The following is an 18,344-nucleotide window of genomic DNA, read 5'->3' on the forward strand; positions in this document are numbered from 1 at the left end:
ACGGGCCGCACATCGTGCCGGAGCGCGACGTGGTCAACACCAACATCGGCGAGCGGCCCGAGCTGGCCTGCGTGGTGCACGCCTACCCCAAGGCCACCGTCAAGTGGTTCAAGAAGGAGCAGGCCGAGGAGCTGCACCCCAACAAGCACATGGAGATGCTGCCCGGCGAGGACGTCCCCGGCGAGGGCGGCCTCAGTCGCCGCCACGTGCTGCGCTTCGACAACGTGGCCGAGGAGCACCTGGGCACCTACCAGTGTCTGGCCGAGAACAGCAAGGGCACCTCGAGGCGAGCCATCAGGCTGTCGGGTAACGTCAACGTGCTGCGCTTCTTTTACACCCCCCCCCCCTCGAAAATACAGCGTTCTAACACTTCCCGTGTACATGACAGGTTTACCGTTGGCTGCCAAGCTAGAGCATGTAACATATAATAAGGGAAGGCCGGTGCTCTCCTGGACTGCTGACAGCCTGGATCCTATCACTACATTCGAACTCTTGTATCGACCAAAAAAAGTAAGACATACAGTAAATTATTATCATCATCGTTAAAGTAGTTGACTTCAAATATTGCTAAAACAAAAATTGTCTTTTCCTATGAACAGAGTTCTGATTGGGACACTAAAGTGTTACCAGTTAATAAGACTCAAAAAAATGTTTACACAGTGACGTATGAAATGGAAAACATCGAAGCACCTATGTACGAAGCTAAACTGAAGTCACGAAATTCATTTGGTTGGTCAGAGGACTCAATAATATATGAAATTAGCGCAGGTAATTGTCAATTTCATCAAACATTTCCTCATTTTTGTGGATAACTTGGGAAGAAACATGTCTACAAATATGGTGAAATTTCACACAGCAAACTTTTTTTGTGGAATGCTACTTTAACATTTTTTTCTTTTTAATTGGCTGAATAGATACATCAGTGAGTGCAGAATCATCCCTAAAAGGCGGTATGTATTCAATTGGGCAACAAGAAACAAAGGAATAACCAATTCTTTCTCCAGGTGTTGATGAAAACATCATTTTTTTTTAAGGGAACTTTTCTGTATTATTCTGTTTCTCTTTTTATACTTTAATGTTGGTTCTGTATTTTAAATTATTTGTGTGTCATCTCTGTCATCATCGTCAGAATTAAAGCTCCGATTTCTGTGGTGTATTCTGCCTTTTGCACGAAGAATGGTTTGTGGCACGGTGTGAATTTTGAGAAGGGGTCATTGTGTGTTTGTTGTGTAGGAACCTGTGGTTTTATATGCTTGAACATGCTTGGTAAACTTATTGCTGCCATTGAATTACACAGTTAAAAAACAGTTTTTCATCCATGGTGTGCTCAAGGTTTTGTGGTCTGCTACTGGCATGTACATTTTGCTTTTTGTTTCTCCATTTAGCAAAGAGAATTATTGCAAATTTGTAAATACATACATTTTGTTACTTGCACTATTGGGTTGCAAATCAAAAGCATTTCATTTTTATTCTTTTGCACTTATCACGGTGGCCAAGCATATCTTCTGAAAAATCTTCGCAGTCTTTTGCATTTGTACTATCCATCCTTCTGCTCAAAAAAACGTTATGGCTTTGACTTGAGAAGTTGAGTCGTTGAAATTTAGGCTCAAAAGTTAAATTTTAAATTGGATTTTGAAAAAAGTATAAATACTCATGAATCTGACCCCACCTCTTACAGGTGGCTTTTAAATCCTGACATTTTGTCTGTTCCACTTTTTTTATATTCTCTATTGATCTGCCTCCGGTTCTAAGGTCTATATTTATTTGTTGCAGGCGCACCAGTTACGAGAATATCTCTCAGCCTACTTCTTGGAGTTGCCCTGCTTCTCACAAGATCATAGATTTAGGTCTCTTCAGGTGAGATTTCAATTTGATGCTGTTTGGCTTGAGGCATTATTTCCCTATTTCCGATCTAAACATCTTTTGTTTTGATCTAGGGTGGAGACAGTGTAAGAAGTATGAAGGAAGACGAACGTAATGCAGAAAAAGAAGAGTAGACAGTATGTTTTTGAATGAAAGCTGCAGAATTTATTGAGCACCGTAGGTTAACAGTTGTTGACCCATTAGTCATAAACCTCTGTGCTGTAGTATCTGTCAGAAGTAATTGGCAGCTCTTAATTTCCTATGTGTCCTAGTGGTAGAATCTTTAGACAACATATATTTATTGCAGAGGACATTCATGAAGTCACATATTGTATGCTTATGTGTTTGATGAAAATCATAGGCTACTTATGAACCATCTCTTTAAGAAATTTCTTCTTATGTCTATATGAATTGTGCATCATATCAGCGCTTCATAATTTACCACCAAATTAGCAGTCTTTATTTTATTTGTTATTGAGGGTCAGAAAGGCTGTGCTTTCATAGAGACAAGAGTAACAAAATTAAGTTTGGAAAGGAGAAATAGCATCGGCTGTATCATAGCAGAAACTTTACTTTCATGGAGCATTTATACTGAAATACCTTCAAATGAACATTCACAATTTTCCAGTGTGACTATGTGTTCACAAGTTTGAATTGATCTCCAGAATGTCCAAGAACGAAACCTACAGAAATCCTTGTTTCTTTTGTGAGCTGAGTACTCTGAGACATAAAATGAAAATTTAGTTAAGACATCAATAAAATGACTTGGCCTTGGTCTGTGCTCTAGTAAAAATCAGCCCAGAAAAAGAGAGAGAAAAAATTCTGAAGACAGACTGGAGCACAGCATAGTTAATTCTGGGCATAAGAATCAGCATGTTTCATTTCATGTTTCTGTTTGTTTTGTTTTTTGTGCTGCAATTGCTCACTATGAAGAGAATACTTGTATTGCAGTTGTTCTTAGCATCTCCATGAGTGCAAATTCAGATCAAATGCTTAAACCAAAAAGTGCATGGGAAGAAAAAAGTCCGAAATGGGATATTCATTCAGCCACTCTCTTTTCTGAAGACTTTCTTGTGTGTACTTAATGGCTTTTTGGCAGAAATACATAAGTGAAATTACACAGAAGCACAAGTAATATGCTTCTACTTTAAGCAACACTTGGTGCTGAAGTGTGGTAAAAATTGTTGATTATTCCATAGCAACCTCTTCTCATGCATTTTGAATATCTAGATTTTTAAATAGCTTATCCTGTGCTTCACTTGAGATGGGTTGGTCACGAAATCAAATCCGACTGTTTCTTGTTATAAATGCAGTTAGGTTCAGAAGTACAACGAAAGATGATTGTAAAATAGGAATGTTACCCATCATTTGCCAATTCAATGTATGGTCTGTGTGGTCTTTCCCCCCCCCCCCCCTTTTTTTTGAAACATAACTTCTTACTACTTGGAGTGTCTTGTGCACAAATGAATTTATATTCACTATACAATTTTAAAGCTTTCATTGTTTTCTGAATTTTATTGTAAATTTGGTCGTTAGTTTTAAGTTAAAGTAGTTTTGTCCCATAGCTTTATAATGCAGTCATGATAGTTAGGTAAATATATGAATTAAATAAGGGTGCAGATAAACTTGATAGTTTCCCCCTATCCTGCATATTAAGAGCTTATCTTCATGCTGTCACCTTTCTTTTACTTTTTTTTTAAGAAAAAAAAAGAAAAGAAAAAGCTCTATTAGTTATGCTCTTGTTTTGGATTCATTCCAAATAAAAGATCAAGTCTATTACTTTAAAATTGTTAAATTGTGGTTCTCATTTTTAGTAACTATGCTAATTTTTCTTCAATGTTTGCAAGCGATTGTTAAAATTTATATGAAGTTACTTCATATGAAAGTGACGAGAAATGTGGGTGCCATGATAAGAGAATGGAACGTGGGTGTCAACCCTTGTTCCTTGGGGAATGGAAGGATTTTCGAGTTAAGGCTGCTACCTCTTCAAAGAAATATGTAAGCTTTAAATTAGAAGGCAAACACAATTTGGCAGTTAAATATTTATTTATTGTATTATTGTTTGCAAACCACAGAGTGTATCACTGTATATAACTCGTATTGTAATGCCATTATGGCAACACATCTGAAATTACTTCATATCTCTGTATTTATTGTACAATTATCGCTGAATGTGAATTCTCTGTAAATACTGTAATTGGATAATCAATTTTAATCTAATTTGCATCATGCATACAACCTTGTTTTTTTTCAACGCTTTTTATTCTGCTAAGAGTGGTTCTCTCTCTTCAGGCTTCCGTACAACTCATACTATTCATTGCTGCTTGTCAAATAGTTCCAATCAGACCTAAGATACAATTTTTAGTCACAGATCTGATGAGAAATGAATTTAATGAAGTGGCAGTCTAAATCACATTCCTTCTCCTTTCTTTAGTGTGGCAGTGATATTTTACTTAATTCATTGTAATGTGCTATTGAAATTATTAGGTAATTTATTTGAAAAGGAGAATGTGATACCATCAGCTAATTGGTTTTCCTCTGTGAATGATGATTACCATCAGACATTTCTCAGGAAAAATTAGATCACATTGCAGCTTTACCTTGAGCAGTTTTTTTCTGTACTGAAGCAATATGCAAATAAATGGAATTGCTGATGTGTAGTTTTCAGGATTGATTATGCCCTACTCTCATTTGTTGCAACAGGGAAGAATCCCTGCAGGCTGAAGTGCCATAGGAGGTTGTTCCAAATTAACTCTGAGACGAGTTTTAAGAAGTAGCAACCGATTGATTTCTCAGGCTTTGCACCCAACTATAATTGCATCCGAGACATTATACAGAAGCAGCGAGTTGAAAATACAGATGCTTGTCAGGTCAGACACACACCTACCTGTGATGGTTCCTGCAGTTTCCTTCTGAAAAGTGAAGGAATATCATGTGATCAACCTGACCAACAATTTGCATATTTCAAATAATTTTATTGTATAAGAGGGCACAACAAAACACCAGTACAAGATACCAGGACTCCTCCAGGACACAACCCAACAACTGACTTTGTCCTTGTGGGGGACACCATCAAAACAAATGTGCCAGACAAATGTTTTACAAGATATCAAATTACCACTAAACTGGAATGTGTAATTTTGTTTTACCAAAGTGTTCAAAAGTGACTAGAGAGGAGAACATAATTTAACATGACTAGCAATGTAACATTTTGATAATTTCACTTTTTTGTGTAAGATGGCAAAACAGACTGTAAGAATACCGTTTTCAAGTAAAAGAAAAAAATAACAAAAATAACCTAGAAAACAATATTGGAAGCAACCTAATTTCGTACTAAGAGAGAATGTTGTACCTACATAGAAACAATTAACAGATGTCTTAAAACGTCTATGCCTATAAAACAGATACTAGAAATCTGAAAATATTTATTAAAAAAACATTCTTAACAAATCATCACTTTTTACTTCAAAAAAAAATATCGCGCCGGAGTATTTAGGCTTTCCATCTGAAATGGGTTTGTGACTTTCAGATAGTCACATTCTTGCAAACATGTCAACTAAATCTCTCAAATAGGACAGCATTTAAGGTCTGCATATACTACTTATGCATGTTACAGGAGTTTGGCAAGTAAGGACCCTAAAGGGTTCAATACAAAATTCAAATAACACCTTAATATTTCAGGTTCGTTCAGAGAGAGATGATAATACTGAGCTCACAATTAATACTAAGAACAATTGGTATAGCACTAATAAATCAGTGATGGCATACCGTAATAAAAAAAAAATTTGATTCTCTTTGAAAACAAGTAGCAACCCTCATAAGAGGAGAAACATTTTGTTCACAAAGAAGTAGACTAATGTATCACAAATCCTATCAAAAAAATGAGCATGTACGTATTCTTAGCATAAACAGAAGATGAAAAGAATCATAAAAACAACATATCCTTAATTTAACATTACAGTACTTAAATTGAAAACAAATTTTCACACTCACACTACTATTCAGCAGATATTGTTTCAATTAATTTACCATGGAAAACTCCGGCACTGAAGGTAAAACTAGGGGTAGCAAATCAGCTAGACAGCACGATCAACTTCCGCTTAGATCATCAGGCTGACCTGTTACACTGCTCACTGATCACTTTGCATCATTCAAAGTGCAGATGCAGATCAGTTGATCAAACATCTTTATAAATCAATCCCATACAGCAAAATTGAACTAAAATATGCATGTACTGCACATCACAGCAAAAGTTGACATCCTCCCCAAAGAAGGGAGGATTCATCAAATCACAAACTTAAAGAACAAAAAACAAAAGCATTAATTACTAAGTAAGTTGTATGTTTTGCAAAACCTTGGCAGGAAAATGGACCGTAATCTTTCTGAATTAATCAGATAGAATGTAACTTAGAGAAAGAGAACAAAGTTCAAGAAGTTTTTCCATCAAAAACTCACAAACATTTGTAACATTTAAAAATAGAAAACGTCAAAAACATGTTATAAATTCTATGGATAATCAATAAAATTGACAATATGAAAAACCCCAAAACATTTTGAGAATATGAAAGCATAGGCTATGGAACCGATTCCATTCTCATTTCACCAATACATCTCAACCCTAATGGCACTAGCTTGTCATAAATCTCTGTACATCATAAAATCTAGTAAAAACATCATGTAAGAATTGGCTTAGAGTAATCTGCATCATCATCAATGTTACTATTGTTACTGTTAACTGAGGTGTAGTTGTTATAATTAGAGGCACTGTCACTTAAATCTGGAGGCTCTTCAGAGTTCATTCGATAGGTGTTCACAACATGAGGTGATTCATTAAACTCATCCAATTCATCTGCATGAAATGTTTCATTTGCTAGAAGAAAGTATTGTTCACTACGAGTTGGCCACAACAGATGTGTCATTACACAGTAAGCCAAGCAATCAGCAGAATATGTAATGCCTGTACAGACAGAGAACAAAATTAAAACACTTTTGCACAAAATGGTTAAAAATAAAAAAAAAGACAATAATTTAACTATTATGGCACTTACCAAGTAACAACTTAAACCTCCAAAGTGCAGATACTCGAAGAGCTATGAGGGCAATGATAGGTAAATAGATGAACCAGACTAGAGCAGAGGCACCAAAATGTAGGAAGAAATGTAGCTTATGGACATTGTGCTCATAATACATTGTATTTCTCAGCTCGAGCAGAAACCATATCATGATGACCCAGCGCAAGATTAAAATAAGCCAGCCTGGCCACGTCTGATACTCATCTATATCCTCAATGATGTCCACTTCAGTCTGGAACATTGAAGATAATACAATGAAGATGTCTGTTCACATCTAGACAGAAAATCTGTACCCAACATAATAATTATCTTACCATATTCCAAACATACAACAAAACATGGACAACACCATAAATAAACCATATTGTGAATACTAAAGGCTTGTGTGTCAATTCCAGACGAGTTATTGCCCAACCTTTAGCAAGGAGTAACAGTAACAGCATGAGAGTAGTCTGGAAAGATATCATATCATATGAACAAAGCATGTTCCATGAAGAGAGCTGGGTTTAATTATAATATACATGATGCACTGCTATAGCTTACTTACCCTTGAAAGAATATCAAATACATCTCCTGCCACAGCCACTTGCTCAAAGCCTACTCCATCTATAGCAAACTTCAAGACATGGAAAAGATTGAACACAAGGCCAATGAATTCCATAAGAAGGCTGACAGTGAACAATCGAGTAACAGGATGGCGTTGCTGAAGGGCAGCATAAAGTTGAAGTGGAACTAATACAACGTAACACAAGAAGAAAACCAAATAGAGTTCCACAGTGTCCTGCAAAATGTAAAGAGGGTTAGCATCTTCAAAGAAAAAGAAAAACAGAAGGGGGGGGAAGGGGTTTCTTTTTTTTTAAAGTCAAAAGCAGAAGTACTTTCAAAGACTTACCTGCTGGTCGAAGGAAAATTGATAAAGAACAGGGTTGTTTCCAGACACATTAGGATTGCCATTAACAAACCAAATGTCATAATCTATTTCCGCTTCTTCATCCAAATGTTTCCATTTACATGTTTTAGGGTCTCGATAACAAGCAACCATACTTATGTACCAAAACCTGCACAGAAAAAAGTGTGAGAACTCACCAGATGTATTTGGACTCTGCCTAAAGCTGCGGATAAAATTGAAACAAGAAAATTTTGAAAGTTTTACCTTGGTTGCCGTATATCACGGATTCTATACATAAATTGATAGTTGGGAAGAACAAAGGCAGGCTTGTCTTCATCTTCACAAATTTTCCCTTTTGTACATGGTATTTTCCTTAGGAAATCTAATTCACCAGTGTCGAAACAAACAGAGTCGTATGCTGTTGTCTTGATCTTGTCAAACATTAAAGCACAGGCTTTACTTTTATTTGCAACTGTGCGGTTGCCATAGTATTCTAAAAAATATCCTCTATCTAAAACTGCCAGGGTGGCTTTCTGATTAAGGTTTCCTTTAGCAGTGACATTCCCATATATATAGCCATCATTTTCTTGGTGAATGTCTGTCTTTTGGAACCCGAATTTAATAAGAAACCTATAGAACTCTCGTGTGTTCCAGGTTCCGCTGAGATGCGCAGTCTCGGCAAAATAATTTTGTGATCCTAAAGTAAATAATATTACAATGAAAACGAAACTAAGATGCCTAAATATTGAAAATCTACAATTTACGTTCAATGTCAACATTCTTGCAACAGACGCCATTGTGGTTCCAGGGTAGAAAGCTCGAGGGTAGTTCCGTTAAGAGTCATTGCACAGGGCTACACATTCAGGCGTCCAGCTCATAAGAAAAATCTTCAAGCATAGCGGAGTGCCAAGTATTGTGAAAATCAAAGTAAGTCGTACATTATCATCCCTTCCCTGCTGCCTGCTGTCGATGTCCAACTGAAAGCGTGCCTTCTGCTCTGCTTTCCACCAACATCATCAACTTGACGCACCCTTTCTGCTAATAACAAGGGCGTTATGCGCAGTGCGGTCGATCTTGGTCGATGCAGGATGCAGGATCACGCGACACGAACTTTCCCCCCACTTCCCCCTCCGCACCCGTTTTACGTCACCCCCTCCCCCCTTCCCACCCCCAGTTCTGCCGCAGCAGTGTATTCCCTGCGGCGTACAACCACAGCACCTTCGCCGCAACATCAACAAAGGTTCAGTGGAGCCTTTTTTCCCTTTCTTCGTTCTCAAGCTTGGGCTTTGGACAAGAGCAAGATGCAGGGTCGCGGTGGTCAAGGCAGGGAGGACGACGAGGAGCGACGCCGACAACAAGGGGGTGGTGCACCGGGATCTGGGGCCAGCGACTACTTGGCTGCAGGGGCAGCCGCCGCCACGGCCGTCGGCGTGCTCTACGGCGCTTATGTATGTCTCACTCTCAGCTTCGATTCAAAATTATCTGAAAATCGCCTTTGTTATGTGTCGGGTGGGCATTGCGTTAGTGAGGGTAGTGCTTGGTGGCCACGCCCTCCGCCCTCCCCCACAATGGTGCTGTCACAACGGGTCCTAAACACGGTCATTTGTGACTTTGCTGTAAAATACTCTCACCCATCTGGCACAATTTCAGTTTGTGTATGCTGACAAGTTTTTTTTTGCAGAAAATCTATGGAGCACTGAGGGGTGAACCTGCACAAGAACATCATCAGCATCAGCCTTCAAGGACTGAAATGACTGCGTACCGACAGGCACAAATGGGCCCTGAAGTGTCGTCCTACAACTGGTTTACAGGATGGTTCAACCCAAATACTTTGAGCTCATTTTGGGTAAGCAAAGATTCTTTCAAAAGTCAAAACAGAATGGATACTAATGACAAAGCAAACACTTCCCGGTTTCAAAAGCAAGCAAAAAATTCTTACTTACTTGACCCAAAATAGCTCAGTAATATTTTATTATTTTCATTCTTAGCAAAAAGTGAAGGAACAACAAGTGGAAGAGAGATTAGCCACTGAAAAAGTAGTGTTTGGAGAGTCTGTAGTAAGTATTCAAAAATATCAACATCCCAGCTGTATTGCTTAAACATTCATTTCCTACTCTCAAATAGTTCATTAAATATTATTTAATTTTTTGTAGTTGCGGCCCGAAGCCTTGAAGCATGGCTACAACACATTTGACCCCTGGTTTCGTAACTTACTAAGTCATGTTTTACGCATTGACAATGGTGAACGTCAAGAGTTTGTGAAAGCTTTTGATGTGAGGAAAAGTGTTTTCATATTAATTGTATTTGCTTTAACTTATATTCAAGGCACCATCTTTCGATTTTACAGGAGATAATTGATGTCCTTCTGAAAGAAATGGGAGAGGCTGACCCTCTGTTCAAATATTTGTATAGACAAATAGCCCCTGCTGGAAGCTCTTGGGAGGATCTCAAAATATGCTCCCCAGATGAGTTTGATTTGAACCTTATACTCTTTCCACTTGATATTCAAGAGAATGTGACGGTGTGTTTCTCAGATCATATTATTTGTACTATAATGATGGTTAGCTTGATAACAATTTTTTTTTCAAGGTTGAAGATGTTGGGAGTGGTCATGTTGCCATAAGATTGGACTATGGGTTTGATGTCCCTGAAAATAAAGTTTTAAAGAAATTTGGCTGCCACAGTGAAAAATTTCCATCACATTATGAGTCTATCAAAGCGTATGTACCCTGTAAGGTATTATCCAGTCAATATTTAAGTTGAGGTATTCTTATTGTCCTTTTCCTTTTCAACTATATCACACAGGCAACTCAGGAATTGGGTTGAAGAATCCTATGTGAGCCGATCCAACGTTATGAATTGGCTGAAAAGAGTGGTTGATCTGGCTCTACTTCGACTCCAAAGACATCAGTGGAATTTTATCAGGGTATTTATAACAGCATTAAAAATGTTTTCTTTTTTCCCCTTTGTTTTTCTTTAAGTTTAATTTTTTTTTCACCTTAACAGCATATGTCGCGCTCTACTTCCGGGCCTGCTGTGACTATCAATGCTACTATGAAAAATGGAAAAACATTTTCTATTGACTTGGTTCCTGCTCTTGAGTTAAGTCAGAAACATCTGCCCAATAGAACTTCTGCCAAACTTAAAGCTGTAAGTGAAAAGAATTATTTTATTAGTTTCTTGTGGCCCAATAATGAGAATTTAGTTATTTTTTCAAAAACATATTAAATTATCTTAATTTTACAGAAAAGTATTTCTCGTACATGGTATGCAATTCCAAAAGGCCCATCTGAAAAATCTCACCAGAAAATGTGGCGTACGAGCCTTTATGAAGCTGAGAGAGATTTTATGAATGGACAATACCATGTAAAGCCTTGCATCCGTATTATGAAGGTAAATCAAATCGTCTAGTATTTGTTTGGTTAAACAAGTCTGAAGAAAAATAACATGTACAGTTTTGATCTAATTTGAGCTCTGCTTAAAATTGATATCAGAGGCTACGGGATGTGCAGGAGTGGAAGGTCCTCTCCAGCTACTACCTCAAGACCAAATTTATGTGGATGATGGAAGAGCAAGAGCTCCGCAAAATGGGTCTTGGTCGAATAATAATGCTTGTAAGTATCATTTTAATAAAGTGAATTGTGGAGACACACAAAGCACATAGTTTGGCGTAAAGTAAACATAAATCATTTTTGTGTCCCTTTTTTCTGTTTTGCTGGCAGGCTTTGCAGAGTCTGGAAGATGCTATGGAAAAGAATCAAATTAATTATTACTGGGATGATAAACTGAATTTATTAGAAAATAGGGGCAACAAAGATTTTTTTAACAATGCTCGTAATCGCCTGAGAGGAATAATTAAAGAATTTGAGAGAAGTGTGCATGATGACACTGTTAACCCAATGCGTCTCTTTGGTTGGTAAGTTAAATTTCTTGGTTTTATTCAGAGCCAACCGTAACTTGGCCTTCAATTTCTCTATCCATAAATTTGAAAAATATAAATTATAGTAAGCCTTTTGTTCTGCAGTGACAAGGATGGAAACCTGCTGACATTCCAAAAAAAACCAAGTTTGGCTGAAAGGAGTCCCTCCAGGTAAGCGAGCTTTTCCTTTTAGTGTCTTTGAATAGTTCTGAATGGTTGATACAGCTCCTCACTGTTTCAGCTCCAATGCTGAAGCAAACTGTGCAGTGATGTGATGAGGAATAGCCATGGATCCACTCACTGAAGACCACATTGGAGCATGTTCAGAAACCGACACCCAATGTTGCTTCTAATGCATAATATCTAACAGTTATCTTGTACTTTTTACTTAGGAGCACGCTAACTTTTTTTATTCACTTTATACTGGTTTTGACATGGTTTTATACTTTAATTTACATGGTGTTGTGACATTAAAAATAAACCTTCAATTAAATTGGTTTCTTGTAATTTATGTATGACATCTCCCCCGCCACCACACTGCAACTGCCAAGGCCTCAACATTAGTCGCGAACACGAAATCCTCCATACGTGAGGGATGGAGGGATCGGGTGGCGCTTTGACACTGACACTACACGGCCCGTCAGACTACGTCAGACGCGGCCCGGGGTTCCCTAAGGGTTCCAGCCCCATCCCCCGGCCGGTGCCTGGCGGCCTGGCGCAACACGGCACAGGTACGCAGAGTAATCGTCACCGCGCCTCGGCACTCGGGGTGCCGCTCGCTCTCTCTCTCTCTCTCTCTCTCCCTCGCTCGGTGGCCGGCCGGCCTATCTGCTGGCCAACTTGACTGAGATATACAGGCAGATAAGCCAAGCGCCTTCCTTGCGGCAGATAGTGCGCGCAGAACCACCGAACGGCCACGGTCGGGAAAAAGAAGGAAAAGCGTCGCCGGCTCCCCTTTTCCACTAGTTTCACGAGAAAACCAGGAAGCAGCAGGTAAGGCCGTCGTGCACCTCGCCGCCCACAAGCGGGCCGCCGTCGGCGAGGGCCTCACCTTCACCTGGCCGAGCCCTCGCCGCGCGGTGGGTGAGTCACTCAAAGGGCGTAATGGCGCGCCTTGCTTTTCCAGCCTACTCCAGCATGGCGCGCGCCGTGGTCCTGCTGCTGGCGGTCGCCCTCGCCGCCCTCGCCACCGCTGCCGCCCAAGAAGCTCCAGCTGCCGCCCAAGAACCTCTTGCTGACGGTGGTACGCATACGAACTGCTTCACCGCCGCATTGCTAAAGTAGAGAGGTGGCGCGCGCTCCTCGCTAGAACGCGCAAGGTGCCTGGTAAATAGTAGCGCACCCCCTGTAGGGGAGGCGGTAGGCAACTAACACCCAAGCTAATGTGCTCGCTTAACCATTTAGTTGTTGTAGCGGATTTCCACGGCTCTAACACCACCGATATGCTTCCACTGCAGATTCCTTCTCCACAGTACCCACTGCAGTTCCCACTAAAGCTCCTGCTACCACTGAAGCTCCTGCTACCACTGAAGCTCCTGCTACCACTGAAGCTCCTGCTACCACTAAAGCTCCTGCTACCACTGAAGCTCCTGCTACCACTGAAGCTCCTGCTACCACTAAAGCTCCTGCTCCCACTCAAGCTCCTGCTACCACTAAAGCCCCTGCTCCCACTCAAGCTCCTGCTACCACTAAAGCTCCTGCTCCTACCAATCCCACCGAAGCTCCCACTGCAGCCCCCACTACCCCTGCTCCTGTCACAGCACCCACAGGTGGGTGGTACACCTCCGCCTGCGGCTTTGAAAATCATGGGGGAGGGTAGAGTGAATTTTCTTTTCGAAATATTTCGTGATGTTCCCACCCGGACTCGCCGTTTCTATCTGCACGCCAGACGCCACGACGCTCAACATTTTCTTCGTCAACGATCTGCGGTACCACCTGTTCCCCACGACCAGCGAGACAGCGGCGGACCTCTGCCAGACTGACATCACAAGTAAGCTTTCGACAGCGTTCGCCCACGACCTCTGTGCCAGCGCCTCCACCTAACCTGACCTAACCTAACCAGAGTGCTTCGGCGGCCTGGTGGGGCTGAGTGCGCTGCGCAAGGCGTCCAAGCCCGAGTCCGACGTGTGGGTGCACTCCGGGTTGGCGCTCGGGCACGCCGGCGACGTCAAGGAGCAGGGCGAGGACTACTACCGCCTGCTGAAGCACGAGACGGCCGTGGAGGGGCTCAACCTGCTGGAGTTCGGCGCCATGGTAGGCAACCCTCCGGCCCTCCGGGCACGAGCGCGAGAGAGGCAGCATGGGGTTGACGGTTCGTTCTCGGCCGCAGAGCGTGGACGCGGATATGTTCCGGTTCGGCAAGGGCGACGTGGTGACCAGCAAACTCAACGGCCAGAGCGTGCTCACGTGCGCCAACTGCGGCACGGACCTGACGGAGACCAAGGTGGAGGCCTTCCGGACGATCAAGCCGACCGGCTCGACCTGCAGCGTCGTGGTCATCGGCGTCGTCAACAAAAGCAAGATGGTGCGTAGGCGCGGGTTCAAATCACCCTCGACCTCTAGTTTTTCAACTGCATGACCTTCTTCTCAATTCCCAGCATAAGTACCTGCCGACGACGACGGTGGCGGACGAGGTGCAGTCCGTCAAGGACGCCATCACGAAGGCCAAGACCGCCCTCAGCAAGGCCCCGGCACTCTTCGTCGTGATCGGTCAGTGCCCGGGCGAGAGCTTCAGCCAATCGCAGCCCCGAGCGGCACCACCCTGACGTGGCTCTGCTTGCAGGCGAAATGGAGTCCAGCACCGTCGACGAGGTCGTGGCGCTGGAGGACGTCAGCGTGGTGCTCAGCAGCGGGACCGTGGCCAAGGGGACAAGTAAGATGGGCAGGAATACCCCACGTGCGGGAAGGAGTCTCTCGCGTGCGAAGTAGCGACGGGACTGCAGTCTTCCAAAACGGGAAAGGACAGTGATTTTCTGACGTTTTTCTGCCGCAGCCCTGTCGTCGAAAATCACCGGGAAGAAGGTGAGCAGCACCATGCCCGCGGAGGCGGCCCTGGCCATGAACGTGGGCAAGCTGTCGCTGACCCTGGACAGCACCTGCACGCCCACCGACCTCAAGGAGCCCACCCTGACGTCCTACCACGCCAGTGAGTACACCCATCGCGTTCGACGCCTTGCACTTCCACTTCGCTTGTTTCTAACGTCCCGATCGTCATTCGCCGCAGCGAAAATCACGGATGCGACCGCGCAGCCCGCCACCATCGCGAGCAAGGCGCTGGGCTACATCAACGACGCCAAGATCGAGGTCACGTCCGCCATGGCGCTCTCCGGCGACGCGGAGCCCTGCGGCTACATCTCGTGCACCATCGGCCAGATGGCGGCCGACGGTGTGCACGCGCTCGTCAACGCGCCGGGGCAGGTAACGGACACGTCCTCCGACACGTCCGACGACAACAAACAACAACGGAATAGAGTCTGACCGCCAAACCCTGCAGACTACGACCGACCCCACCGGCGTCATCATCCCGGCCGGCTTCTTCAGTGGGGTGCTGCCCGCCGCCTTCGACTGGTCCGCGCTGCTCGCCATCGCCCCGGACGACCCCTTCTTCTGCAGGAAGAACATCACCGCCGAGCAGCTCTACAACCTCCTGGACGACATGCTGGCCACGCAGGCCTCCTTCCCCCAGGTCGCAGGTGGGTGGCCTTCAGAGCATTCAGCCCGCCGGACGCCGTGCTGCTGTACCGCAACGCACGCCGTCCCGGCGGGTTGCCTATCCCCAGCCCGTCGGGCGCCCTGCATCCCAACCGCCCTTTTTGGCCGACAGGTTTCCTCCTGGACCAGCACCCCGGCGAGGACGGCAACCGCCTGATCAACCTGTGGGCGCCGACGACGGGCTTGGCGATGAAGGCCCTGGCCCGCGACGCGACGCTCAACGTGCCGGTGGCCATGCCCTGCCTCGCCATGCACGGCAACGCCAGGTTCGACGCCGACGCGGCCGAGGACACCGGCGTGGCGCTGTCGGACGGCCTCAAGCTCAGCCTGCGGACGACGGCGGCCTCGGGCGCGGCGACGCCGGCCAAGGCGGTGCTCGTCCTGCCCCCGCAGGTGGAGCCCCGGGTGCGGCTCTTCATCGCGGACCAGTCGCGCGTCGGCTGCGAGGACTGGGTCGGCATGACCGTCACGTGTGAGTTCCCGGCCCGCCTTGGGTGCCAAACAGGCCTGACCTAACCTGACCTGACCTAACCTAACCCTCCGTTTCCAGACACGCTGTTGGTCCTGGGGGCCATGGGCATGGTGGCGTACCAGGGCTACCAGCTGTGGAGGTTCCGCACCACGCTCAGCTACATCCGGTGAATGGCCGTCGAGCACGACCTGCGCACCTTCTTCGACAACGCCGACGCCGCGGCCCCGGCCATTGCCACTGCCGCCACGGCGCTCTAGGCCGGGGAAGTCCACGGCGCAGAGGAATTGAGTGACTGGCGCAGAGAGATTGCTTTAATCTAGTCGAACGGGGAGGTGCTTGTTGAATGACTCAGGAAATAAATGTCGAGGAGGAACCTACTTTACCAGTGGCTGGACTGAAGTGTGAAGTGGGTGTGAAACGTGAGATGAGAGTAACGATAAATTTTTTAACAAAACATAACATTTAAGGTGTTGTTGAAGGCCAACTACCAATCAAATCAAATTGAGTAAAAATGAGACTAGAGCTGAAAGAAATAGTTTTTCGGTCTATTTATGTAATAAATATTGTAAGATACTGTCTTGTTACATGTTTTTCTGTTGTAAGATTTAAGGTAGAATAAGTAAAATATATGAATCATGTCAATGAATGACCCAAACCCCAATGAAGATAACAAAATAAATGGAACTCCCATTGTGATGCCCGTAGCTGTCTTTTCTCTTGGAGTGTGTTTGACGTGTTCGTTTGAATGGTGTTCCTAGTTTTGTTACCAACATAGAAAGTAGTGACACAGCATCGTCATTGTGCCATGCCAAATAACTGAAAAATCTTTTCTACGTCTTAGAATTTAAAATTTTAATCTAGAGAGGATTTGAAAATAAAATTTTTAAGCAACTTCAAGCAAGGAAAATGTAATGGTACGACATATCTTGAGAAGGTGTTGGCAACACTGTTTTATTTATGTTTTGTATCAAGGTTAGGTATTCCAGAGTTAGCAGCCAAAAACCTAACTTTTGAAGGTGTATTGGGATGATTTCAGTTTCAAGAAGATTTCCCATTTTAGGTAGAATCCTATATGAAGTGTTCCATAGATTTTTGTCAGTTGTCATGCAATTCATATCCACCAATCAAAATTTTTTAGACAGTTAGGTTATGGATCTCAATATAAAATGAACTTTCTGACAACTTTGGCAAAAGCCCTTGTCATAGATCATTCCTCTTTGCCTTACGTAACTTGATTCATTGAGCTGTTTGTGTGCAGGTTTTTGGAGAATGTCGACGGTGGCAAATGCGCAGGCGGGTCCAGTAGAACAAACTATGCACAAGAAACTTACTTCATGTTTCGAGCCTGTTCATTTGGAACTTCACAATGAATCTTACATGCACAATGTGCCTAAAGGTTCTGAAACCCACTTTAAAGTCGTTGTCGTTTCCTCACAGTTTGAAGGCAAACCACTAATACAGGTTAATATGATCACATACCAATGGTTTGGAATACGGGACAGCATCGTCACATTCATAAATATTGTGTTGCAGAGGCATCGCGCAGTAAATGATGCTCTCTCAGAGGAGTTAAAAAGCGGTGTTCATGCCCTTTCCATAATAGTAAGTTAATTTTCACAGTATCTATATGAATTTTTTGGAGTAATCAGAAATTAAAATTATGTCTCTTATCAAGGCCAAGACACCGGAACAATGGGAAATCAGCACCAAGGAGGTGGAGCCAAGTCCCAAGTGTCGAGGAGGATTTGGGAAATGAACTTCATTACGCACGAAGAATATTTAATTACATGCATACTTTATGAAAATTAATTCTATGTTAAACCTGAATAGATGATCTCTCGCAAAACCACAGAGTGTAATTTTTCATCCTAAACCCTTTCCTATTGCCATCACTGTAATCCCGCACGCTTACAAACAAACAAGAGGAATCAATGTACTCACCCCACAGCATCCAGCCCTTGCAGAATACGTCCATACTTTCACACTTCTCTGATCCTATCTTACACTTCTGAGGGCTTGAGATTCATGATTCATATTTATTTTGGTTGTTGTTGTTGTTTTTGTTTTGCTCGCTCATGACAACAATGGGCAACCTGGCGTGGCCTGGCGCCGCCCACCCATCCCCTCCCCACGCCCGTCCAACAAGTCCAGACCTGAGGCTGGACCTCGGGGTACCGTAATACCGCAGTCAATTCATTCATTCGGCTGCTGTGCTTAAATTAAATTAAAATGGTCACAAGTCCTCTCACCCTGAAAGCAGCAGAATGGCAATGTCCCGAAAACGGCGGCGTCTCTCCTTGCCCACGGTGAGCGGCAGGTTAAGGCAGCGGCAGCGGGTCGAGACCGAGACGCGAGTCCGTTGGGCCGAGCCGATCGCGAGCGACACCTGAGACGACCACGCTTCATCAACCGTCAATC

The 18,344-nt window shown here is 43.5% G+C and overlaps 5 protein-coding genes across 9 annotated transcripts in view; 4 read left to right on the forward strand and 1 right to left on the reverse strand.

Moving 5' to 3' along the window:
• LOC117647404 (lachesin-like) overlaps positions 1-4,523 on the forward strand; it is an 83,162-nt gene extending 78,639 nt beyond the window's left edge. The window contains exons 8-13 of the mRNA XM_034389132.1: positions 1-306; positions 389-510; positions 600-768; positions 915-950; positions 1,774-1,857; positions 1,938-4,523. Of these exons, the coding sequence (XP_034245023.1) occupies positions 1-306; positions 389-510; positions 600-768; positions 915-950; positions 1,774-1,841 (701 nt within the window). The 3' untranslated portion in view covers positions 1,842-1,857; positions 1,938-4,523. The remainder of the gene's footprint in view (positions 307-388; positions 511-599; positions 769-914; positions 951-1,773; positions 1,858-1,937) is intronic.
• A 294-nt stretch (positions 4,524-4,817) lies between these two features.
• Positions 4,818-8,830, reverse strand: LOC117647680 (integral membrane protein GPR180-like). Its single transcript, XM_034389569.1, has 6 exons — positions 8,089-8,830; positions 7,828-7,993; positions 7,483-7,716; positions 7,250-7,387; positions 6,912-7,167; positions 4,818-6,820 (listed from the first exon to the last, which is right to left on the reverse strand). The coding sequence occupies exons 1-6, from the start codon at positions 8,619-8,621 to the stop codon at positions 6,537-6,539; spliced, it is 1,611 nt and encodes a 536-aa protein (XP_034245460.1). The 5' UTR covers positions 8,622-8,830; the 3' UTR covers positions 4,818-6,536.
• Positions 8,831-8,890: 60 nt separating this feature from the next.
• Positions 8,891-12,242, forward strand: LOC117647679. 2 transcript variants are annotated; one of them, XM_034389567.1, is made up of 13 exons: positions 8,891-9,064; positions 9,506-9,670; positions 9,813-9,881; positions 9,978-10,097; positions 10,172-10,345; positions 10,414-10,544; positions 10,630-10,750; positions 10,831-10,974; positions 11,071-11,217; positions 11,319-11,438; positions 11,547-11,740; positions 11,849-11,914; positions 11,985-12,242. In XM_034389567.1, the coding sequence occupies exons 1-13, from the start codon at positions 8,906-8,908 to the stop codon at positions 12,016-12,018; spliced, it is 1,644 nt and encodes a 547-aa protein (XP_034245458.1). In that variant the 5' UTR covers positions 8,891-8,905; the 3' UTR covers positions 12,019-12,242. The 2 variants fall into 2 exon arrangements, with proteins under 2 accessions (XP_034245458.1, XP_034245459.1); XM_034389568.1 differs by having other exon boundaries at positions 8,981-9,272.
• Positions 12,243-12,603: 361 nt separating this feature from the next.
• LOC117647142 (uncharacterized protein YMR317W-like) lies at positions 12,604-16,622 on the forward strand. Of its 4 annotated transcripts, XM_034388707.1 has the most exons (14): positions 12,604-12,736; positions 12,870-12,925; positions 12,956-12,986; positions 13,201-13,512; positions 13,632-13,733; positions 13,806-13,996; positions 14,073-14,267; positions 14,341-14,452; positions 14,526-14,615; positions 14,736-14,888; positions 14,967-15,160; positions 15,237-15,435; positions 15,567-15,926; positions 16,005-16,622. In XM_034388707.1, the coding sequence occupies exons 2-14, from the start codon at positions 12,881-12,883 to the stop codon at positions 16,094-16,096; spliced, it is 2,076 nt and encodes a 691-aa protein (XP_034244598.1). In that variant the 5' UTR covers positions 12,604-12,736; positions 12,870-12,880; the 3' UTR covers positions 16,097-16,622. The 4 variants fall into 4 exon arrangements, with proteins under 4 accessions (XP_034244598.1, XP_034244597.1, XP_034244600.1 ...); XM_034388706.1 differs by having other exon boundaries at positions 12,870-12,986; XM_034388709.1 differs by lacking the exon at positions 13,201-13,512.
• A 127-nt stretch (positions 16,623-16,749) lies between these two features.
• Positions 16,750-17,775, forward strand: LOC117647143 (putative bolA-like protein K11H12.1). The gene is made up of 4 exons (XM_034388710.1): positions 16,750-16,986; positions 17,185-17,387; positions 17,460-17,528; positions 17,602-17,775. The coding sequence occupies exons 1-4, from the start codon at positions 16,953-16,955 to the stop codon at positions 17,680-17,682; spliced, it is 387 nt and encodes a 128-aa protein (XP_034244601.1). The 5' UTR covers positions 16,750-16,952; the 3' UTR covers positions 17,683-17,775.
• The last annotated feature ends 569 nt before the right edge of the window (positions 17,776-18,344 follow it).

Source organism: Thrips palmi, unplaced genomic scaffold (genome assembly GCF_012932325.1).
Source record: "Thrips palmi isolate BJ-2018 unplaced genomic scaffold, TpBJ-2018v1 HiC_scaffold_2, whole genome shotgun sequence".
NCBI lineage: Eukaryota > Metazoa > Arthropoda > Insecta > Thysanoptera > Thripidae > Thrips > Thrips palmi.

Bases quoted from the DNA above. Each gene is read 5' to 3' on its own strand.
- LOC117647680 (XM_034389569.1), bottom strand. From the start codon at position 8,621: ATGGCGTCTGTTGCAAGAATGTTGACATTGAACGTAAATTGTAGATTT. The intron at 7,717-7,827 runs GTAAGTCTTTGA...TACATTTTGCAG, and splicing joins AATTTTCCTTCGACCAGCAG to GACACTGTGGAACTCTATTT. The intron at 6,821-6,911 runs GTAAGTGCCATA...CTGTCTGTACAG, and splicing joins GAGGTTTAAGTTGTTACTTG to GCATTACATATTCTGCTGAT.
- LOC117647142 (XM_034388706.1), top strand. From the start codon at position 12,881: ATGGCGCGCGCCGTGGTCCTGCTGCTGGCGGTCGCCCTCGCCGCCCTC. The intron at 12,987-13,200 runs GTACGCATACGA...CTTCCACTGCAG, and splicing joins AGAACCTCTTGCTGACGGTG to ATTCCTTCTCCACAGTACCC. The intron at 13,734-13,805 runs GTAAGCTTTCGA...TAACCTAACCAG, and splicing joins CTGCCAGACTGACATCACAA to AGTGCTTCGGCGGCCTGGTG.
- LOC117647143 (XM_034388710.1), top strand. From the start codon at position 16,953: ATGATTTCAGTTTCAAGAAGATTTCCCATTTTAG. The intron at 17,388-17,459 runs GTTAATATGATC...ATTGTGTTGCAG, and splicing joins AAGGCAAACCACTAATACAG to AGGCATCGCGCAGTAAATGA. The intron at 17,529-17,601 runs GTAAGTTAATTT...TCTCTTATCAAG, and splicing joins TTCATGCCCTTTCCATAATA to GCCAAGACACCGGAACAATG.
- LOC117647679 (XM_034389567.1), top strand. From the start codon at position 8,906: ATGCAGGATGCAGGATCACGCGACACGAACTTTCCCCCCACTTCCCCC. The intron at 10,098-10,171 runs GTGAGGAAAAGT...TCGATTTTACAG, and splicing joins AGTTTGTGAAAGCTTTTGAT to GAGATAATTGATGTCCTTCT. The intron at 10,975-11,070 runs GTAAGTGAAAAG...TTAATTTTACAG, and splicing joins CTTCTGCCAAACTTAAAGCT to AAAAGTATTTCTCGTACATG.